The 21,587-nt window shown below is 40.5% G+C and overlaps 2 protein-coding genes across 5 annotated transcripts in view; both read right to left on the reverse strand.

Moving 5' to 3' along the window:
* The window catches only part of tbc1d14 (TBC1 domain family member 14), a 42,352-nt gene extending 38,928 nt beyond the window's left edge, over positions 1–3,424 (reverse strand). For 2 of the 3 annotated variants that reach the window (XM_022752281.1, XM_022752279.1), the window contains exons 1-2: positions 3,407–3,424; positions 2,933–3,095 (exon numbers count right to left, since the gene is read on the reverse strand). In XM_022752281.1, the coding sequence (XP_022608002.1) occupies positions 2,933–2,981 (49 nt within the window). In that variant the 5' untranslated portion in view covers positions 2,982–3,095; positions 3,407–3,424. Of the gene's footprint in view, positions 1–2,932; positions 3,167–3,406 lie in introns of those variants that run through there. The other variant, XM_022752280.1, reaches the window with a different exon arrangement.
* A 1,095-nt stretch (positions 3,425–4,519) lies between these two features.
* Positions 4,520–18,324, reverse strand: kiaa0232 (KIAA0232 ortholog). Of its 2 annotated transcripts, none has more exons than XM_022752276.1 (8): positions 18,219–18,324; positions 15,840–16,412; positions 15,253–15,393; positions 13,131–13,200; positions 12,927–13,011; positions 9,396–12,777; positions 9,106–9,214; positions 4,520–7,693 (listed from the first exon to the last, which is right to left on the reverse strand). In XM_022752276.1, the coding sequence occupies exons 2-8, from the start codon at positions 16,074–16,076 to the stop codon at positions 7,677–7,679; spliced, it is 4,041 nt and encodes a 1,346-aa protein (XP_022607997.1). In that variant the 5' UTR covers positions 16,077–16,412; positions 18,219–18,324; the 3' UTR covers positions 4,520–7,676. The 2 variants fall into 2 exon arrangements, with proteins under 2 accessions (XP_022607997.1, XP_022607998.1); XM_022752277.1 differs by lacking the exon at positions 18,219–18,324 and adding an exon at positions 18,019–18,084.
* Between the last annotated feature and the right edge of the window lie 3,263 nt (positions 18,325–21,587).

Genomic DNA, 21,587 nt, shown 5'->3' on the forward strand with positions numbered 1-21,587 from the left:
AGCTGTTTTGATTACCAGAATAGTTATAAAAAATAAAAAGTTATATTACTGTGAAAATTCAACTTGATTGATTGAAGAAATTGTAGTGGCGCGTACGTGTGACCCACGAGTGTACAACCTTCTTACCCATCACGGCCCATAGAATAATGACAAACCTGCAAAAGGAGATCAACCTTCCTATCTCACTTTTGTGTTTCAAAACAAATATTACTGGACAATACCTTTTACTGCTTTATGTTTTGTAAATCCACAGTAAAACATTGCTGCTATCAGTTTCACTGATGGACAGTTGGTGGCTGTAACGCAGAAAGAAATCAAGCAAAATGCCCATAAATTCCAGGAAGAAGAAAACTGCTAGCTTGTAAACATGGATGTAAACAGTGCAGCTTCAAACATATTTTCATATTGTATAAAGGTAGATGTCCATGTGTTGTTTGATTATAAAGCAGGTCTAGGCTCTATATTAATACTGTGAAAGTATCAAAGCCTCAGTCCACAGAGAAATGCACACAGCCTGTATTCAGACACTGAGCCTTAAAACCAGCCGTCAAAAATTAATCTAAAATCATTGTGATGATTGATTAGTTCTTATGACGTCATTTATGAACCAAAAATGCCAAACATTTGTTGGTCCTGTCCAGTTTCTCTGTTTTATATCTAAACTGAATATTGTCTGTTGATCAGACAAAACAAGTAATCTGAAGACATCCTCTTGGTCTCTGGTGCATTGTAATCAAGGATAATAACCAACCATGCAGAGCAGTACCAGGGGGTTCACCATCTGGCAATTAGTTTGTGGTTGTTTGAGTAATTGCTGATTTGTCTGGTAATACTGTGAGGACCACAGAGGAATGATATAAGGTGACACCTGCATTATTATATTACAGGCTCCTCTGAGGTACATTTTAAAGTTAAACCCTTCATTGTTCACTTTATTTTAGTGCATATGCTTAAATAAATGTATGCTTAAGTCGCCACAAACTAATTATAATTACTAAGTAATACAATGCAGAGAAAGTGGAAGAAAGGTTAGGGTAAACAGGAACCCACAGCTCATTTTTGCTCCAGGGACACCCTTAATCTGCCCTGATTGTGGTTTTCTGATATTTTATAGACTACACAATCAATCAAAAAAGAAAAAAAAGAAAGAATCTACAAATTGACAATTGCATCCTCACTAAATGTAAACATTATTAAAGGTTTCTTCCAATAGATCAGGGCATTAAAAACATGGGCGTGGGAGCCTTGAGAGGCGAAAACTAATCCCACAGTAACCAGGCTGTAACAGGACTCTGCTATGTAATGAGAAAAGGGCCCCAGCAGGGCTACATCATGCTTTAACACCAGCTGGGAAGCTAAGCTAAAGCTAGAGTGTCTAAGCTCTCAAGCAGCATTAATTAAACTCCTGACTCTCAGGGACAGACACACTCCCTCCCCCTTCTGTTACACATTTCAGATCCATTCGACAGCATTCAAACATTGCAGTTAAGTTGTAGTTGTATGTGGAGGTGTTCTGTTTTTCAACAAAACAAGGACAAATAAGGGCTTTGAAAACACACACACACACACACACACACTTGTCTTTTTATAAACAACAGTGGACTTCGCAATAACTAATTTACTGTAACTGTGACCATGGTGAAACAACTAATTTGGTAAGTAAAATAAAAAGTCCAAACCCGAGCAGAGGGACTAATGTTTTCCAAATGGTTGACACACAAAGTCAGATTCTTACCCAAGCTCTAAACCATGACCTGCATGTGGTCATGTGAGCCTGGTAGACTTTGTCCCAGCTTGATCCAGTGCCAATGGGGAAATAATGTATAACTACAGCTCAACAATAAATGTCAGGTTGTTTATAAACTCATTACTATTATTATTACCACCATGTACTGCTGTAAAAGTGGCATCCTTAGCTGAAATGCATTATATTTAAATAAAAATGCAGCATCACTCATAAGATTTTAATCACCAAGTATTAAGCAACTAACCGTGTGAGGGCCACACCAACACAGGCATGCATGTTCATGTTGTTTTAAATCATCAAAAACAACAAGGTTGTTGTTACTGTCTACTTCACTGAATCACCCACCCAAATCTTCTCCTGTGAGTCATGTTATCACTATCAATAGGCAGCATGAGGAAACGCACCTTCACTTTCATCTTAGGTTGGCTGACATCACAAATTCTGAAAAGTGGTAAATTGCTCAAGTAGTTTTCCGAGTGGTTGAGATACAGTTCAAATTTCTAAGCGGCACTTTCTCAGCTGTAGAGCAGAATGCAGGGTGTGATGCATATATTAAAGAACACATGAAATGAAATGAAAAATATTTGAGAAGTCCTTGGTTTTCCAGGCTATTTACACATCACACAACTTTTAAGTACAGCCTTACAAACACCTTGCAAGACAGTGGTGAGAAATAGACAAGTCCGAGTAGATTAAAATTCACATTTTAACTCAGCGAGTACAACTTATTAATTTAAATACATGCTGAATTGAAGACTGACCTCATATTATCTAGAGTTTAAAGTTTCAGTTTCATCTCAGCACATGCTGCTGGAAACTTGAAATGTCTGCTGAAACAAAGACTGTCTTCTGAGCAAATTAAAGCCTGCAAAATGTTAAGAGTCAGGTACATTAACTGTGTGGTTTAAGGTTTAAATTGTATCTCAGCAACTGGCCTTTTGCATATTAAATGTGTCCCGAATTCTAGACCGATATTAAATCATTCACAATTGCTCAATATTATGGTTTATTAACTGTGTAAATGCACGGTATTCAAAGACACATTTAACATAATTTTTTTTTTTTAATGCAGTTTGGCTTGACCTGTAATGTTACCAGGGAGAACAGCACGAAAAATATCAGTGCTGACTTTGTGCGTTATGTGTGTTAACCGTGATAAATACAAAGCGCATCACTGTGACCTACCACAGCGGCTGTCTCTTCGCTCCTGGTTGCCGTGGGTCGTGTTCGCCATGCTGCCGGTTGATGCTACAGGTGGGTGGCAGGTATCCGCCGGCCGGAGCGGTCCATGATGATGCTGTGACTACTGCTGCACCATCATCGCCTCCTTCCTGCCTCCTCAACGTAGCTTAGTGCACACAAGAAAAGCACTAGTGTGAGGCCATTTGTCGGGACAGACACATACATTCAACTCAAGAAGGAAAGGCGGCTGATAAACATAAACAACACGTCGAACCGGATTTGCTCGCCAAGTGCACTTGCTGCTGTCGCCAACTCACATTTTACCAGCGCTTCCTCAAGTGGAGCCAAAATAAGTTCAAATACGAGAGGCATTTGTTTTTACTTTTGCTTTCACAGCATCAATAGGCAGAAAACAATTACGAGTTATGTGACCGAGCACATTTGGCAAGTTTATCCGGTATCCTAAACATTTCGTACCTGTGTCGACGCTTCCGCCGCCATTTTAAAACAAACTTGTATCGAGAGTGCGGTGTAATCGAGTCAAGAATGTTCACCGTCGATATATTCACCTGTCTGGACCTGAAGGCATTAATAATCGACCTCATAACAACCTGAGCTCCTGCACAGTCATATTATGGAGGCATTTTGGTACAAAAAGTGAACTCCACACCTACAATTTATTACACAACGATTTATAATAGTCGTTAATATGAAAAACGTTGTAATATTACTTGTAGAATATCGATTGTCTTATTCTCAGGCTCCAAAATTGTGTTTTCTGTATAGCTGTACCTTGAATACCCTCGTGTTACTCCCTTCTCACATTGAATAGTATAGTTGCCATATTGATTGAAACCCTTATTAAACGTCCTGGTGCAGCTGTTTATCAGATTCAATCAATTCGTATGTTCTTGTATGAATGAATGCAGTTCAGAGTGCCTTATGGGTTATTTAAAAAAAAGACTACTAAGAAAGATATAGAATACATGCTAATGAAACAATGAGACCAACAAAATTAAACATTTATTTAAAATGAAGTATACAAAATGAGGAAAGGAAATTTATTTCCAAGGTTTGTTTGTTTATTGTTTGAATAATCACTTGGTTACAGCTACTAGTAACATATAAATTAATCTCATATATAAATAACTATAAATAGATCTCTTATATGAAGCAAAAGTGATGGTGACTTGATGGATGTACTAGTGTCCACTAAACAGTATACACTGATCAGCCTGACTGGTGTTAAGCACTTTTTGTTTCCAGTGACAACCCACAATATAAATATCTTAATGTAAATGGATGCTTCTTAAAATGTTTCAAACTTTCACAAAAATATTATTAAGCATACACCTTCAAATAAAATAAGAAAACGGCTAAAGACCGATATGTGTTGTAAGTTATGAAGAAGCAGTCTCTGCTACAGCATCCTGACCCTGCCCTCTAGTGTTACCATGAGGTTGTGTAGCTAATAAGTACAGCTGTTCTTCCTGTCTGAGCAGTCACCGCCTTTGCAGTCACCGCCTTTGCATGTGCACTAAAATAAAACAAAACAAAAGAGAAACAAAGAAGACAGAGGAGTTCATCGGCTGAGGTTTGGTTTATTCCTTTATTAGATGTTAAGAAAATCCACAATGAAACAAAATAATTTACTCAGGGTGTACATGAAATTAGAACAACACAGCTACTCTGGACAGATGGGATTTAGGAACATAGAGGAAGGGTGAGGGTGAAGGAGCATCATCTGGGTGGGAATGAAAAGACGAGGAAAACTCGTTTTCAGTTTTCAGTGCTGGATATGCATCTGAAAATCAGCCACCCTGTCAATGTCGCTCCAAATGCATATACCCCCACTGAATGCATTTTCTCATCATAAGTGTTTTTTGTTTTTATTTATTTTGTTTTGATTTTTTTTTTTTTTTAACACGGCCTATCAAAATGGAAGAATTAAATGGAGAAAGGTGTGATGCATTCCTTTCAACTCTCATGTAAGTTAGCTTCTTGCACACATTCATTGACAGATTCTCTCACACACACACACACACACACACACACACACACACACACACACACACATTCTTTCAATCATTGATATCACCTCACTCGCATTTTTTTTATTTTTTTAAACCAAAATATTTTGTTCAACCCAACATAAAAAGATGGAGAGTGATGTCTGCATGCTGCATTTTCAGAGACATTCCATGGTTTATTTTTTCTCAGGTGTCCCTCACTCAAAAGTAATCAACATGCAAAATTAACTGAATGACTTTTCTCCATATACTGTTGAATGTTAACATGCGCCAAGGTATTGCATAGGACTCAGGGCTTTTGAATTCCCCTCCGCATTGCTTATGCAATCTACAATGGCTTAGTTCTTTTTTTTTTTTTTTTTCCCCCCTAAACCTATAGCTCTAAATTAATGACAGTCACCTCTGTGGTTTGCTTGGAGAGAACTCCTGTCAATAATTACTGCTCTACAATCAAAGAAAGGTTTTACATTAATGCATCAATGCACTGTCACGGGTCTGAGTGTAGATTATGCAGTATGCTTATATTAAAAAATTCCTGAGTGTCTGATGACTGTCAAAGAAAGGTGACAAGACCCTGAAGTTGAGTACCTTTCATTCAGCTACTTGGGAGTCCTTTTTTCAATTGAAGTGGCATTGGATTGAACAAATCTTGGGCCTTTACAATCTTTGCATTTTCAAATGAGGAAGCCATTTCCAAAGCCATGCCCGCGATAGAGACACTTTCGCCTGCAACACTGCTTTAAAGCGAGTCTGCTCACTCTGATAACATATTTTTAATTACCCGTTAATGGAAGGATGATTTTAGTTATCTGTGCTTCAGTTTCAAGGTATGATGTGACAAATAAGTCACCCTGCTACTGTCCTCAAAACCTGTTTGAAAAAATAGAGTTAAATCAGAGGGAAATATATCTGCAGATGCTTTTAACTAAATGTAATTTTCAAAGCACAGGTCACGAGAAGGGTCAGCAAACAACATCTCAAAGGTTTCGTAGCTACTTTGTTCAGGGTGTGTCGAATTGGTGGGGCACTAATGCATTTATATTTTTGTGAATATATGTCTGCATACATTCACAATTCTCTGAGATAAAGTTCTAGTACACTCACTCTGAACCAGTGCCTTCACAAGTTCTATGCTGACACACACAGTGAGACATTACTCAATATTTCAACAAGATATATTGTAAACCAAAAAATAAAAACACACCTCACATGGAAAAAAAAAAAAAAAAGCATTTGTACCTTAGTGTAATTATAACCATGTTTTTTGGTTTGACCATTGCCCCGCCACTTGTTTTGTTATAGATTTTGTTTAGTTGCAGCATGGACAGTTAACATCACTCAATGCTGATTTTGTCCTTTCTGCTGGGAGACAATGAACTGAAACGATGTGTAAAAAAAACGTGAGATTTAAATACCTGCAAGTATTTCTGCTTCAGCTGTTACAGGCCTGACAACTAAGAGGTTACCTTAAAATAAAAACCAAGCCACATTAAGCAAAGAATCAGGCAAAACTTTTTTCTTCTTTTCACAATTTTTCGCAAAAATATATTCATGGAGTCTGACTGTCTGGACTACAAACAAAACTAGGCTTTGCCATCTACTTATCACAGCCATAAAATGGAACTGCAACTCCAAAAGATTTTTGAACATACTTATAGCACCAATAGTCTGTACCATAGAAATTACAAAAAAAAATTTAAAAAAGTTTCATTCAATTGCAACACAGGTGTCTGCAGAAATGGCTGTAGTCATGTCTTTTCATGATGGGTCTTGACCCCAGAACACAAACTTTTTTTCGTTTTTTTTCCCCAATTCTTTTACAGCATTGCATTTCAAGTAGATTATTAGTATTTTTGCCAACAAAACTCCTTTTGATTTCCTGTTTTTTTCTTTTTTTATTGTTATTTTTAAAGGATTTTTTATTTTAGCCTCACAAACCATACTATGTCTACTGCTAGCTTTTGAAAGACTATCACCATTCAAAGATCAGACTCATTTATGATAACTTTTCACACATGGGGAATTCATGGATATTTAGAAGAAAGCTGCACACATTCTCTACTTCACATTCAGAAAGTCTTCCAAACAAACTATTTAAATTAAACTCTCAAATTCTTACACAACTCAAAAATCTCAACATCTGTTATAATGTCTTTCTGAACACAAGATGGAAAGTAGAGTATGCGATAGCAGTTGTTTCACACAACATTAGGTTTAACTAGAAAAAGAGGAGTGAGACTGGCTGGACAAACATACATGCACAACCATTCAGACACCACCAACTACCAGTAACCTAGTTCAAAAGCAAAATGGTGGGAACAAAACTGACAAGGATAGAACAAAAGATTGTCCCTACTACCTAACTGTGAGACTTGAATGAGGATCAGTGTACAGAAGAATCAACTGAAACAAATTCTAAAATGCCTAAAATGCATGTCCGCACATGGCATCACTCAAAGACAGAATATGTTTTTTTGAGTTTTCCTATTTTTCACTCACTTTTTGTTGATCTGATTGTTGATTACACATGGATTTAAGTTAGTAAATGAAAACCAGCAGGGTTATGTGCGGGGTTTTGGAGGGGTGTCTCAGAAAATTAGCCTACATTAGGTTTTCCAGCTCTGAGATGACCCTGAATCTTTGCTGGTAGAGGTCCAGTCACAAAAGGAGAGGAAGTTTCCTCTCGAAGACGAGCGTCCTCTGCAAAACTGGAGTATTCAAATGTTGCTGCTCCCTGGAGAGGGAAGACAGAGAAAAAAGTTAGAATGCTGCGTATAGAAATATCCATGCTAAATATCACTGCACTGTTGCTTCCTTTACCTCCTGCATCTGTTGAATTTTCAAAGTGAACAGGGTCTAAAAAGTGCCAACTACTCAGTGTCAGTTTGTGAGCATTTGTAGAGTTTCAGTGTTTGTGAGCTGCCTTACTGTGACCCTTCAGTTTCTGTGACCTAATTAGGAATTTCAGCTTGATTGCCACAGCAAATGTCTTTACCATGTTCACTCAGGGGATTTTGGAAGCTGTTACCAAAAATGGGAGTACTGTTTAGATGGCTTAAATATTTTGACAGCAGCTGAGCTCAATATTTGGCCGATCCATCGGTTTCTTCTAGTTTCTTCATCTGTAAACTGTTAATGTACTGCAATATAATATAGTAGGAATTCACTCTCTCAAAGACTGACCATTCATTCTTAAATCAAGGTTTACAATCAATAAAATGTATTTTATTTTGGGTCACTTCACACTGATCTACTCTTTTTGAGTTTATGTTACAGATTTACACTGTTCACTTAATACACCTGTTATACTGTTTGAGTGTGACTACACCCAGATCCCACAAGGTGCTGCTGTATTCCAGTGGCCAGCTAAGCGTGATTCAAGGAAAATGAGAAAGCACATAAATATTGTTGCATGGTTGGATATGTTCTGGGTCCAACAGAGGAAACGAAAAAAAAAATGTTCACTTCCTTCCTCGCTTCCTTGCTTTCTGTGCCCTAAACCAGCACCCTGTTGTGCTTTCGGTTTATGAGCTTTATATTTAGACAATTGCTCCAATTCAACTGTTGATGAGTTCAGGTTACAGTATTGCCTTGTAGCTGTGATTAAATACTTTCATTATTACAAGTAGTCCTTTAGATTACATATATTCTGGTAATATGGCACTATACGACTATTTAATATCTATGGAGAGCAGAGTGTCAGTGTGGATCTGTGGCAAGATTTGGACATACAGTTTCCAATCAACAGCAGCACTTTAGAGCTGAAGTAGGTAACTAGCAGTTTAAAGTAACAAGTTAAAACAAGTTAAGACTTTCTTTGTCCAACACAAATAGTAAAAATATCGTGTGCAGACTTCAACAGAGTTCATCTGGTGCAAGATGACTCACTTCCAAACTACAGTTTTCAGCTCATACTCTGTGTTGGACCATGTATGTACAATTAATTGTGTTTAGTAAGTTGTATGTTAACTAATTACTTTTACCCCTAATACAAATGTGAGTGTGATACTAATAGTCTCTTAATTTGAAATAAAAATAATGACAAAAGCATGAACTGTCAGTGGTTTGATGTGATGTGAATGAAATGGTAAAAATTTTAAATTGCTTAATTTAATCATTTAAAGGCTTTTTTCTTAACACATTTACCTGTACACTGAGAGCCAGGGAAAAGGGGTGAATAGAGTGTGTTCTGCCACCAGCACTCATCTTGCTGGTTGCCAGTTCCTCCCTGTCCACTTATATTTAACAGAGGGAACTAAACGAGACAAATGAGAAGTGGTTAGTGTGTTTCGGTAAACAGCTGCCTGAGACATCACAGGTGGAACCTGACAACAGCTGATGTCAGATTATGAAATACTGTATGGTTAGGTCTATATTTTTGTTACTGATGACAACACACTGATAATCTTAGGAAATAATTTCAAAGAAACCCTCACCTCCGGCACATCTCCAACAAAGTCATAAGCAATCCCATACTTAGGGATCTGACCTGCTGGTGCACATAAACAGGACTGTTTCTCTCCTGAAGATTCCTCTTTTTGAATCTTGGCGACTGAGACGTCCGTCTGTCCACCTGCAGTTGATGCAGCTGCTGCCGTTTTGCAGTCTAAGCAAATCTCTTGCTCAGCGATTGGCAGGAGGGCACTGGAGCCCTCCTGTGAATCCAGAGAAGTCTGGGCACTCTTCTCCATGCCAGACTTCTTTAATCTGGGTAAAAATTTACCAGATTCCAGTTCTGACTTCCCATAATAAGGGCCCTCACATTCTGCATCCTCCTCCAGAGGTTTGAGGTCTGCCTGAGGATCATCAAAGACGTCCACTGGCGCCAGGACGGGAAAACTCATCTCCTCTTTGTCAGTCTCAGCCTCTGAATCACTTACTCCTCCAGGAGACAACTCTGAAGCTGAAATTGGTCGGAAATGAGTCCTGGGGGAAATGCGAATGGCCCTATACTGCGTCCGGTTGATGCCATATATTCGTGGGTGGAAGGTTTCATTCTCTGAGTCCGAGCAAAGAATAGATTTGGGCTTGAAACCTGGACTGAAAGAAGCCATGTCCTCAGGCTCAAAAGAACACTCAACATGGAGGACTTGAGAGAAGGGATTGTTTAGGTTGAAGGATGCGAACGGGTATTCTAAACCTTGTTCCTCACTATGCAAGCCTCCGTAAGATCCAAGCAAATCTTCATGGAAGATGAAAGAAAATCCCTTATTCAATCCATCTCCACCTCCTTTAATGGCCTGGTCACTCTGCCCAAAGGACACAAGAGGCCTCCACAGGGGCCTGTGCCCAGGGGCGAAGCAGCTGCTCGTGTTCATGAAAACATCTGTGCCAGTGATGGTGAGCATGTCAGAGCTAGAAGCAGATGCAGCTGCGGCAGCACACTGTAGCAGGCTATCTTGGGTGTCACTTGGCGGCACAACAGCCCAATTTTTATCACCGCTTAGTGTCTTCAATTCTCCATACACCCCTCCTAGGATGAATGATGTACTCTCCTTGTCAGAGTTCAAGTCCCAGGGCTTGGACGGAGTCATGTAATCCCCAGCACCATCTACCTTGGAGAGTTTGTTTTTGGCTAAGTCCTGTTCTTCTTTCTTGCCTTCCCAAAGGTGATACTCTGACCGTTGCACTGCTTTTTTCTGAGGTCCCTGAATTGGAAGTCCTTTTGCCTGCACCTCCGGACAGCTGCAGCAGTAACTGCCTGACTCATCTGAGAACAGCCCCTCGCTTGGTTTTTCTGCTCCTTGCCTTGACATTACAGATTTGCCATCTCTGATTGCAGTCCAAATGTCCTTTATTATCCCTGAGCTGTAATCATCACTCTGTTGGTTTGTGTTGTCCGAAAACATGCCAGTGCTGTACTGTTTACTCTCATCCTCCTCTAATGCTATACCACAAATGGACTCCAATTTAGATTTTTTGGTGAAGGTCTGATTGGATGCTGTGCTAACACTGACCTCCTCACACTTTCGTCCAGTCTCATCTTGCAAAAAATCCAAGATTTCATCCTCTAGATATGTACTAGAGAGAGGAGGGATTATACAATCAATCTCTTCATTGCCAATTTGAGCAGCATCTTCTGTGGGAGCATTTCCTTGTTCGTTGTCTGAACGCGTCTCCTCTGAATGTGACCACGGACTGCAAGTTCGCGTTGAAAGGTTAGAACAGTGTTCAGTTTCGTCAAAGGCACTATTTTTGGTCCATATTAGCAAACGAGACTGTTTATTAGAATGTGGGTCGAGACAGCTACAGACGTCTGTGTTGTTTTCGTGACCGTGGGTGAGTGAGTCACGGGGAAAAGGAAAAGTGGGGCTGTCATACTGCAGCTCAAAAAGAGAGAAGCAGGATGAGTTCAAACCAGATGGTTCACTGGTGGCCTCAGGGACAGGTGGCTCCTCCAGATTTCCAGATAGCTTGCTCAGGGTGAATGAAACACTATCAAGGAGGGGGGAAAGCCGAATGGGAGAGTCTCCTATGAAGCTTTCTCCATCTATATCTTCTGAAGTAGATGGTGAATAACATCCCCACACTTGAGCCATGTTTTCAAGATCCTCCATTAAGAATCCAACAGATCCCGAAGCTTCCTGTGAGTCTGCCCGTATTGCACTTTTCCCTTGCTGCTCAAGGCCATCTAACACTAAACAACATTCTGCCTCAACGTCTCTTTGCTCTTTGCTTTTTTGTCGAATCATGCTTAAGATCCGACTCTCTTGTATCGAGTCTGAGGCACTAGTATCCAATATGGATTGATAAATATCAACTTCATAGAAGTGAGTGAATTCAGACAGATGCTTGTCATCTAAATCTCTACTATCCTCTGGCTGAGGGCAGCTTGAGGTCCCAGTGAGTTCAGCAGTTTCATCCTCTGTTTCACCAGGCCCTTCCACAAAGTGCCCATCCACGAACGAGCCTGCTGCTAGGTATGCCCTCTGGTAGCTCTCATTGGCAATGCAGATTCCCTGGATTCCCTCCGACAGCCTCTCGATGTCAGTTGACAAGGCGAAGCCATCCGAAGAGTCCATCTTGCTTCGATATTTTGTTTCCAGCTTGCTTTGTCTGCTGCTGAAAGGTACAAAATACTCTGTGATGGGCTCAGTGTACCAAAGTGGCTCCTCCATATATTCCTTTTTGTTTCTGGCCTCAACTCCGGACTCTTTTGCTTCCACCCAGCCTGGATCTTTATGAATCTCCTTGAGCGGTCTCTTCCCCTTTTTGTAAAGCTGTGGTTGTTTGGCAGCACCTCCAGTAGCGCTGCTACTGCTCCCTCCTGTGTGTCTTCGCTCTTCTTTGTCCATTACTTTCACCTGTAGCTTCACCTGCCCACTGTTGCGTATTCTCTTATTCTTTGCAGCCTCTCTGGATTTGTGCCTTATTCTAACTGCCTTGCTTCTGGATGACTTAATGTCACCCTGGTTCCCGCTTGAGCTGGAGCCTGCCTCACTAGAGCCAGATGACCAGGATCTGGGTCTGTATTTGCCCTCAGATCTGTGTCTGGTCTGTCTCTTAGAGTGGACGGTAGATTTCTCCTCCGCTGCTGCGCCACCATGGTATCGGTTTTCTTTCTCCCTCTTGCTTCGTCGTGGCTGGCCTCTTTCGTTGGTCACGGTAGTGATGGTACCACATGCCTCGAGGTTTCGCTCCTTTGCAGCCTCACCTTCACTGTTGCAATCTTTTGGGGAAGAGGTGTCTGTGCTCGTCTGTGGGGCTGCAGAGGATGATGAACTTGAGTATGCGCAGGCCTTAGCCTTGTTCCACACCGTCATGATCTCTTGGAGACAAACAGGTTTCTCTGACAAAGGAGGAAAGGCTTCATAATACCTGCAGTCACAACAGACAAGACAGAAAAGTAGATTTTAATGCATTCACAGCAGAATCATTCAAATAAACAAGTGTGGGTGTGTTTTGCAGCTACTTTTTGTAAACACAAAAACACATAGGTTCACCATGTCCACATTGATATAGCTTACATTTCCACCTGGTCCTTTGAAGAGGGGGACTCAGCTCGCTCTGGAGACTGAGAGCCATCAGATTTCTTTTGAATCTGTTTTTCCTCTGTAAAAGACATTAAAGAATACAACATCATATCAGAACAGCCATTACTCAACTTTATGTATTTATTTATTTAATTAAAAAAAGGTTCTGAATTTGTTAGTTAAGGGAGTAAACCAAACCTTTCTGTTTGTTTTGGATGTCCTTAAGTTTAGAGCAAAGCTCTTCAACCAGGCTCTCAATTCCAGAGTTCTGCACAAAAGAACACGACAAACGACAGATTTTTGAGTCACATATTTTTCCATTGAAAAATTGAGCTTGAAAAATAATTACAATTGGTCTTAGCACACTGACATATAAACATGTTTGGTGAAGGTTATATGCCCAGAAATGGGAATGAAATGTAATTTGAAAATCTGGAAACTGATTGATGACAAAGTCAATCAACATCATCTTCAGAGAAGACAAAAAAAACAAACAAGCCCTGACATAAACACCAAAGAATTGTATTTCAAGAGCCTTAGGTGAGAATGCAGAGTTTCCAACAGCTACTTTTACCACATATGTGACTCAAAACAAAGAATGAAAGGCACGGGGTTGACACAAGTCAAACCAGCTGACTTGTGAGAGCTTTGGCATGCTTGGCGATGACTGTGCTATATTTAGGTATGGTGCAGAAATGGTTTCCAAAAGAAAAAAAGAAAAGAAAAGAAAAGAAAAGAATAAAAGAAAAATAAAAGGCTAGGCAATAGCATAAGTGATTACCTCACAATGTTCTGAAACCCTGAACATTTACTACTTATCATGTTTGGCTTACTGCCTTCTCAAATTGAGCAATGTGATTTATGAAAAACAAATAAACAAGGGTTTGAAATAAACAACACAACTAAGTTAAAATGCTAGCTTAGACCGAACAGGCACTGTCAGATAAATGGCTCAAACAAATCACAACATAGCTGCTCCACAGTCCCAGTCCTGTCACACTTTTTAGCTCACTCATTTCCTGTTCCCTCTTCCAGAAAATATTATTCCTTACCATGCCACCTCATGAAAGGCAAAGCAAGGTTTTCTCCTGCCCTGCGTTTCCTCTTGCATCATTGTGCTAATGCCAGTCAGCTGACAGCCGACCGAGTCTGCTGCTCACTGCTGCAATCCCGTGCAGCGTGTTCTGGTTAAAAAATAGACCGCAGAGTCCAGTCCCCAGAGAAGAGCTCAACACTCCTCCTCTTGCCTTGCAGACCATTCCCCCTACCCTCCCCCCAAGCTTTGTGTCACTCCCAACTAAAGCACACCTTCCATACTACTGCTGGACAGAAAAAAAATGTCAGCAAATCTCTGTAGCTTTTTCACTCAGAAGAGGCATAAAATACAATCTATACTTCAGGAATAGATAGTTTCACACAAATGCCATTCCACTGAAGGTCATGGATTGTAAGTAAGGACAGCATTGTTTTATGTCAACGAAGAACTTTGAACTGCTGACCTTAACATAACCTTTCTAATGAAGACTAACTGAAGGTGTGGCCACCCAGCCAAATAAAGTGACATTGCATTTACAATAAAGATCTCCCCTTGTTCAATGCTTTAGCCTCCCACATTGACAAGGCTTTATTCACCGACTATTCACGTGATTCATGCAATTAATATCTGCATGACTGCACCTTAACAAGCAACAAGGAGTACTACAGTAACAGATTCCTGACATTATTAGACAAATTACACCCTCATGCCTTCTCTATTCAGAATGCTTTTCACACTTTTCATTCAAAAGTTTCATAAATGATTAGAATGGCACTAAGTAGAGAGCATAACTCTGTCAAGGCCAAACAATCCTAGATATAATCTGGACCTGCGTCAAACTGTACAAAGTCACAGATCTCAACACTATGAATACGTCTGAGAACTTGACAAAAGTGACGAAAAACGCCCTCGCAATGTTAAGGAAAGCGCCCCTCTGTCCCTTTAACCACATCAGCACCAAAATTGGACAGGTTCTTCCCTGGCCCATGCCTCATCCCTCCACCAAGTTTGGTGCATATCGGTTCAGTAGTTTTTGCATAATCCTGCTGACAAACAAACCAACAAACAGACATGGGTGAAAACATAACCTCTTTGGCGGATGTAACGAGGCAGGTCAAACATTTCCTGCTTGAGCATGAGTAATAAATGGTTTGCATTCCTGCAAACCGAAAGTGATTCCAACAGTGATTACTTTACATCACAGAAAAATAAAGGATAATTTGACCACTCCTCAAACACAATTAGAACCACAGGATTACAACAATCAGGCAGAACAATACTTACTTCATCAGATGCGGAGCGGAGGCATTGCACAGCAGCTTGTTTCTTCATTTCCTCAAGACTCAGGTCAGTCCCTCCTTTCTTCTTACTCTTACCCCATTTCTTCCCAGCTCCCTTCTCCCAGCCCAAGAAGATGTCATTTTCCTGTCAGTCACAGAGGACAAACCAATGATAAACAGTAACATGGAAATAGGCAAAGCATATAAAGATTATACATATTATATAATATACTACATATGCATATTAAAAACGTGTATTAACATTTTTATAGTCTTATGTACCATAACAATCTGCACACAAACAGCAGATTGCATATCAGCAAATGTAATGGCAAATGACAGAAATCAAAGGAGGAATTAGTAAACGGTACAAGTGCCATGGAATGAAAGAAAAGCTCTGTTGTTAACTTGTTGTGGTAAATTTATATCTTCCTATAACAATGTCATTATATTCACAACACAAACTTCCTCTCCTGAATAAAACTCACTACCCATTCAGATGACAATACACTACACAAACAAAGACAAATAATTATTTTATAAGCTGTTTGAATTGACAAGAAATATTTCTTAAAGGTAGTAAGAAGGCACCTGGTCCTGCAGGTCGTAGTCGTAACTGTCATGCAGGAGAAGGCTGAGGACATAGCGGGTGTAAATCATGGCATCAATCCCGCACTTCTCAAGCTCCTGGCCAAGCCAGCTTTGTACTGGCCCCAGCGACTGGAGCAGGGACATCTCTGAGGCAGGCAGGGGGCCCACAAGGGGGTAGGGGCAAGAGAGGTTTTCAGGAGGAGCAGGACCGTCTGAATCGGTGCTCACTGGACGCATGGGACCTCAGGTGTTGGCCATTCTCAGGTGGAGCGGCATTGTGATGGGTAGTTATGGGTGGTTGGCGGAGAAGGGTATGGAGAGAGGAAGAGGCAGAACCTATCTGGAAGAGGGGGCAGTCACTCCAGCAGGATGCACTGAAGGGGCTCTACATGTGGAGGCATGTAGTAGGTTTTTTTTTTCTTTTTTTTATTGCTTTGAGCAAAAGAGGGGATTTTACTCGTCAGGCATGGCTTATGCTGCTGATGATCTCAGCTGCTGAGCAAAACACAAGATGTGTTTGCGTCTCAGTTGCAGGGGTCCATTTTGGGGCTATTCTCACTTCATCGGCACAACCTGAAACAGAGCAAACAAATATTAAAATAAAAATAAAGATACGCTGCTTTAAAGTGATAAACAGGTTAGTAATAATAACTGACACTCCACAATACCACGCTCTATGGCAGGCTAGGGTTTAAACTCACTAGACTAGACTCACTTACATTAATGTGGATGTATCTCAAAGACTGAAGTTATTCCATTCTATATGTGTAATGTTTAATAAATGCAATCTAACTCAACAAATGACAGGAGAAGTGGTCATGACCAGTGACAACATCTTTCTGAAATGCCTAAAAGAAAGCAAGGTTTCGTAATACCTCTAAGACCGGAAGCACCACCTTACTTATTATCATTATTTTTATCATTCCCTCCGCTACAATCGCAAAAAAAACAACAGCTGTATAGTTTCAATTGTGAGTAATGGAACTAAAAATGTACCGGATTAGAGTCCATGACAAAACAACTGACAAGCAACTGAGTGTAACTGTGTGGGAATCGCTTGCTGTCAAGTTCATGTGTTTCATATGGCAGCAGTGGATTAGAGAACCGACGCGAAGAGCAAATGGAGGCTGCACCGATTTGATTGGCTGGCCCAGTAGTCATTCAACAGTGGCATATTATAGGTTGCCCGTTAGAGACGTCAAAAGGGCAAGATAAGAAGCTTTGCAGTATGCAACCATACCATATCGGCAGTCAGCGCCGGTACACAAAATAACATTGTGTCAGTTAAATAAATGCAGATTGACAACAGCTGAAACGTTTGCTAGCTTTATCGATCGTAGCTAAATATGGCTGACCAGTGTCTACAACCCAGCTGTTTCTTGTATAAATACTAGCCCCGGCAGCTAGCTCCTGACTGCATTATCCACATACCAACTTTATTCTACAATCCACGATTAAAAGGCAATTTAACCGACATGGAAAGGAACAAAAATAATGCCGTTAAAGCAGACTTAACTAACGATGAACCTACTTTTGGTGTATTCTAACTTCGTGCGTGCAGATACTGATGATTTGCTGACATTAATGCTACATTGCTGGGCTATAAACGATGTCAGAGATTAAGTATTGGTGTCATTAATATGTTAATATGTCATAGAACCGGCGACTTGGTAACAGCCGAAGTGTCAACCAATGTTTCACTGACTTGTGGTATTAACTCCGGTTAGCTAGCGTCACTTGGCAGTCAAGCAGCAAGGTTAGCTGGACCACCGACCTTTAGCTAATGAGCTAAGTTAGCCAAGTTAGCTGCCGACAGCTCCCCGTCCTCTGTCAAGACAGTTTATTATTATGTTTACGATTACCTAGCACGCATCATCCAGGTGAGACGGGATACATTTCAGTTTAATTAGTTTGATCAAAATGTCTCCCCGTCCCGACGAAGACTAAGGTTAGTTTGGTATGTGTCGGGCAGGTGAACGGAGGCTGCTTCTATACGGTGACATTAAAGCCCGACGGTTCCCCATTAAATAGTTAGCCAGCGTAGCAAACGGCAACGCGCTAACGTTAGGCCAAGTCTAAAGTTTCAGTTGGAAGCATAGCACACAAAATGGCCCAAAGTATATCACAATACAGCTAAGATGTTTGATTCTATTTCAAACCAACGTTATCTTTCACGTACGCTTGTTGTTGTGACCGAGGGGGAGGAGGAGCGGCTGCCCCGGCAGACTACTAGAGGACTGTCAGACGTTTTCCCTTCAAAAATGTGCGCCATATCGTCATACAGCGAAAGAGTAAGCTGGCTAAACATGGGACACTAAACGCGGACAAAAACACCACAGTGCGAAAAGAAACTCCCATTCAGCTCACAAGTTTACTTACCTGCCGTGGGCTGAAGTAGAGAGAAGCAGCGAAAGGGGAGCGGCTATTTCTCTCCCGCTGCCGTTCCGAGCTTGAGCTCTGGAATCCGCTGCGGTAGCATCGCGTATCATGGACGCCGACAGAAATGGCGCTGTTTCCACATTCAGTCCTTCTTCAACAACGTCAAGGAAACCGGCGACATTCGGGCTCAAACAGAAGGAAGGTCATTCCTTGATGACACATACTATGTAGAGCCACAATGTCGGCTACAAAAAGCCAGTTTCATTCACAGAAGGACTATTGAATGCGCCACCCTCCGCGCTCGTATCTAGGCAACAAGGCAAACTTCCGCCGTCCTGTTCGTGTAGGTTTGATTCCTCCGCTAGGGTATTGCATCAGAAGCACAACTAGTACTCTCATCGTTTGTGCTCACATTAAAATGCTGAATAACATTAAGTAGATTATACTCAAAACTGTAAATTTAATAAATGATACCTCAACCACTGTAGTTTTACAGTTTGCCAATATTCTTTATTTAACAGTGTTATTTTTTATATATAATTTGTTCATGGTAGCATTTTCATATGTTAGTCATGTTGTGCTACACAAAATACACACCTAATCAATAACATCAGGAGTAACACGTCTTTGTATTTAATTCTTTTCTATTTTATGACTGTAGATTTGAGTTTTAGACCTCTTCTCTACAACCAGTACATAATGTCCTTTTAAATTAAACTTTTCGGTTATATTTTTTACAAATAAAGAAAACTGAATTTGATTCTAGTTTTTTTTTCATGTCCATTTTTTTCACTTAGACTCCTGTTATAATAGTTTCTATAGAAATATTGTACTTTTTCTGGTGTGATCAAGTGTTTAATTACTGATGCTATTTTATCAGTAACAGAAGATTAGATGTTGGCCATCTCACACCCATCATAATTGTCCATTTGGTAAGGACAGTGCATCTATTTTGGCAGATGCAAATACAAGTAGATGCCTTGTCAGAAAATGTCCTTTCCAAGGTATTGATTTTTATTTTAACTAATTTAGTATTACTGGGGCCTTATGTTTTTTTTTTAATATGGATCACTTTTTGGTCAAAGCATATTATTCTTGCAGCTTAACCTTAGACTGTCTTAACTTTTTATCAAGATTCAATACCATCTGCTCCTGCTACTGTACCTCTAGTAACTGCTCCTGTTACTACAACTGTGGTGATACCATTACTACCAGTACTATTTATAGCACTGCAACTCCTCAAGAGCAAAAGTTGTACAGTGTGAACCAGAAACCCTTTACTGCTTCTGGCAGGTCTACCAAAGCCTCTACCCACTAAGTGTGTGTGTTTATGTTGGGGGTGGAGCTTATTCTCTAGACTGACCACCTGCCCTCTCTATAGGGTCTATAGTGTGGCACACTTCATCTGCCCTCTGACCCCAGGGGTTATGATCCATGCGTCAAGGGCTATTGACCAGCTGTTTGCACTCCTGCTGCCACCTCCGCACACGGCCATCTATAGAATAACACACTCCTGTGCTTCGCTGCCTCCTTGCAGTGTTGAAATAGGTAATTATCCTTAAGTGCATGTGGAGTGAGTGTGTGAGTAGAGAGAGAGCAAAAGAGGTCAAGACAGAAGTGTTCAGTCTGTGCATGTGCACATGGGAGGAAGATCAAAATGGGGGAGTGTACAAGTGTGTTTGAGGTGTGTATGCTTGTGTGAGAATATCTAACAGCTGACATGTATTATAAAGGCAATATCTGTAATCTTACTACAGTTCCCACAGTCCCTTGGGGTCAGTTAGCAGACTAATGCTGAGTTCTGCTTTTGATCTTTATCTGAAGCCAGAGCACTGCAGCCAAAGGCCAAACACATATTGATCCTCTGCAGCACAGAGGGTTAATCGATCAGGAAGTTGAAATAATAAGCTGGAAAACTTTATACCAGAGTTGTTGCATGTTCTCTTTGTCTTCTAAGTGCTGTCTCATCAACTGTGTACTTCTTTCCTGTCACTGATAAAATCTCATTTGAACCTCAGCCTCAAGCACAGTAACATGCAACAATTTAACATTCACGGAGAAGCATCTCCACTGCTCTTTGCTCTGACAGCTCTCTCGTTTGCCAGTGTTAATTGAAAGTCAATTTGGAGCAGATGGCACAGTTAAAAGATGACCCATAATCCTCTCCCTGCAGGGGGGGTTTAGAGGAGTGGGGGTGGGGTTTGGTAAGAGGCCTCTCGGTGATTTTACACCAAGGTTGTGAAAGCAATACGTTTCCCACAAAGCTTTAGTATTGCTTTCCACCTTAACTGTGTGTTCACAGTGCTGTCTGAGGTGAAGCTGGTCATCATCCACAGGGTGGGTCAGCAAGGTAAATCCTTTATTAGTCACAGCTCACAGGCTAGATAACTACAGACATGTGGTTTACTGTGCTGTGCACACCCACTTGTTTACATTGTCTCTGTGTCCTAACAGAACCTCAAGTGTTTTCATACTGTAAATCAAAAGTGATATTATTCCATGTTTTTCTGTTTTTGTCCACAAGAGCAATAAGTAACAAAAAAAAGAAGAATTCAGAATTTAAATAGTTTGTAGATCATGTTGTACAAACCTACAGTGACATTTAGGAAAACAGGAAAAACATATTCATACATGATTATATTGAATGTACCCTTGTACCAGCTATTTGTGACTCCATTACTACTGTGTGTAAAGTCCTTTACTAGTTCTTAGAAACAACTATAGACAGGTGACAAATTAAAGATTAAAATCGGGTTGAGATGTGGTCACATTTTTCTGTTTGTCTACTAAGAAATTATTTTACACTGTAAAAGTCCATCACATTTTATCCAGATGGTTTTCTGATTCAACTCATGTGGCTCATTCATCACCATCACCAGTATCCAGACATGTGAAGGTTCATTATAGGAGGGACTGATGCTATATGAGGGGCTATCAGCAACCGATTGTTGCCTCCTGTTAAGATGACACACTTCTCAGGACACTAATCCTTTTACAGAATTTAAATACTTGTCTATGTGAAGACCAATCACAGCCTTAAGTATTAATCAAGAGACCAATCAGCATCTTTGGGAAGACACAAATCCCGCCCTAAACAGAGCCATATGACTTTGGTTCCTCTTCCCTGTTTGCAGAGCTGTTTACCACTGTCTGCGTCTGTCTGGGCTCTTTATGCACGCCTGAGTGCATACATGCATTTTTATGTGCTCTCGTACAGATTGTTGTAATAGTGACTTTGTCTGGTTGTGTAATGTTTTGTTTCCTGTGCTTGTAGTTGCACAATGCTTCCCCTGGCACTGGCCTGTGTACCATACCTCACCTCAGGCCATTCAAAAATATGATGAAAACAAACTATACCTGCACTGCTGA

The sequence above is a fragment of the Seriola dumerili genome, unplaced genomic scaffold (assembly GCF_002260705.1).
Source record: "Seriola dumerili isolate Sdu_G_001 unplaced genomic scaffold, Sdu_1.0 BDQW01000167.1, whole genome shotgun sequence".
NCBI classification, from domain to species: Eukaryota; Metazoa; Chordata; class Actinopteri; order Carangiformes; family Carangidae; genus Seriola; species Seriola dumerili.

Excerpts from the sequence above, each read along its gene's own strand:
- kiaa0232 (XM_022752276.1), bottom strand. The coding sequence starts at position 16,076 with ATGCGTCCAGTGAGCACCGATTCAGACGGTCCTGCTCCTCCTGAAAAC. Across the intron at positions 13,012-13,130 it reads CATCCAAAACAAACAGAAAG|AGGAAAAACAGATTCAAAAG; the intron begins GTTTGGTTTACT and ends TGTCTTTTACAG. Across the intron at positions 12,778-12,926 it reads TCAAAGGACCAGGTGGAAAT|GTATTATGAAGCCTTTCCTC; the intron begins GTAAGCTATATC and ends TTGTGACTGCAG.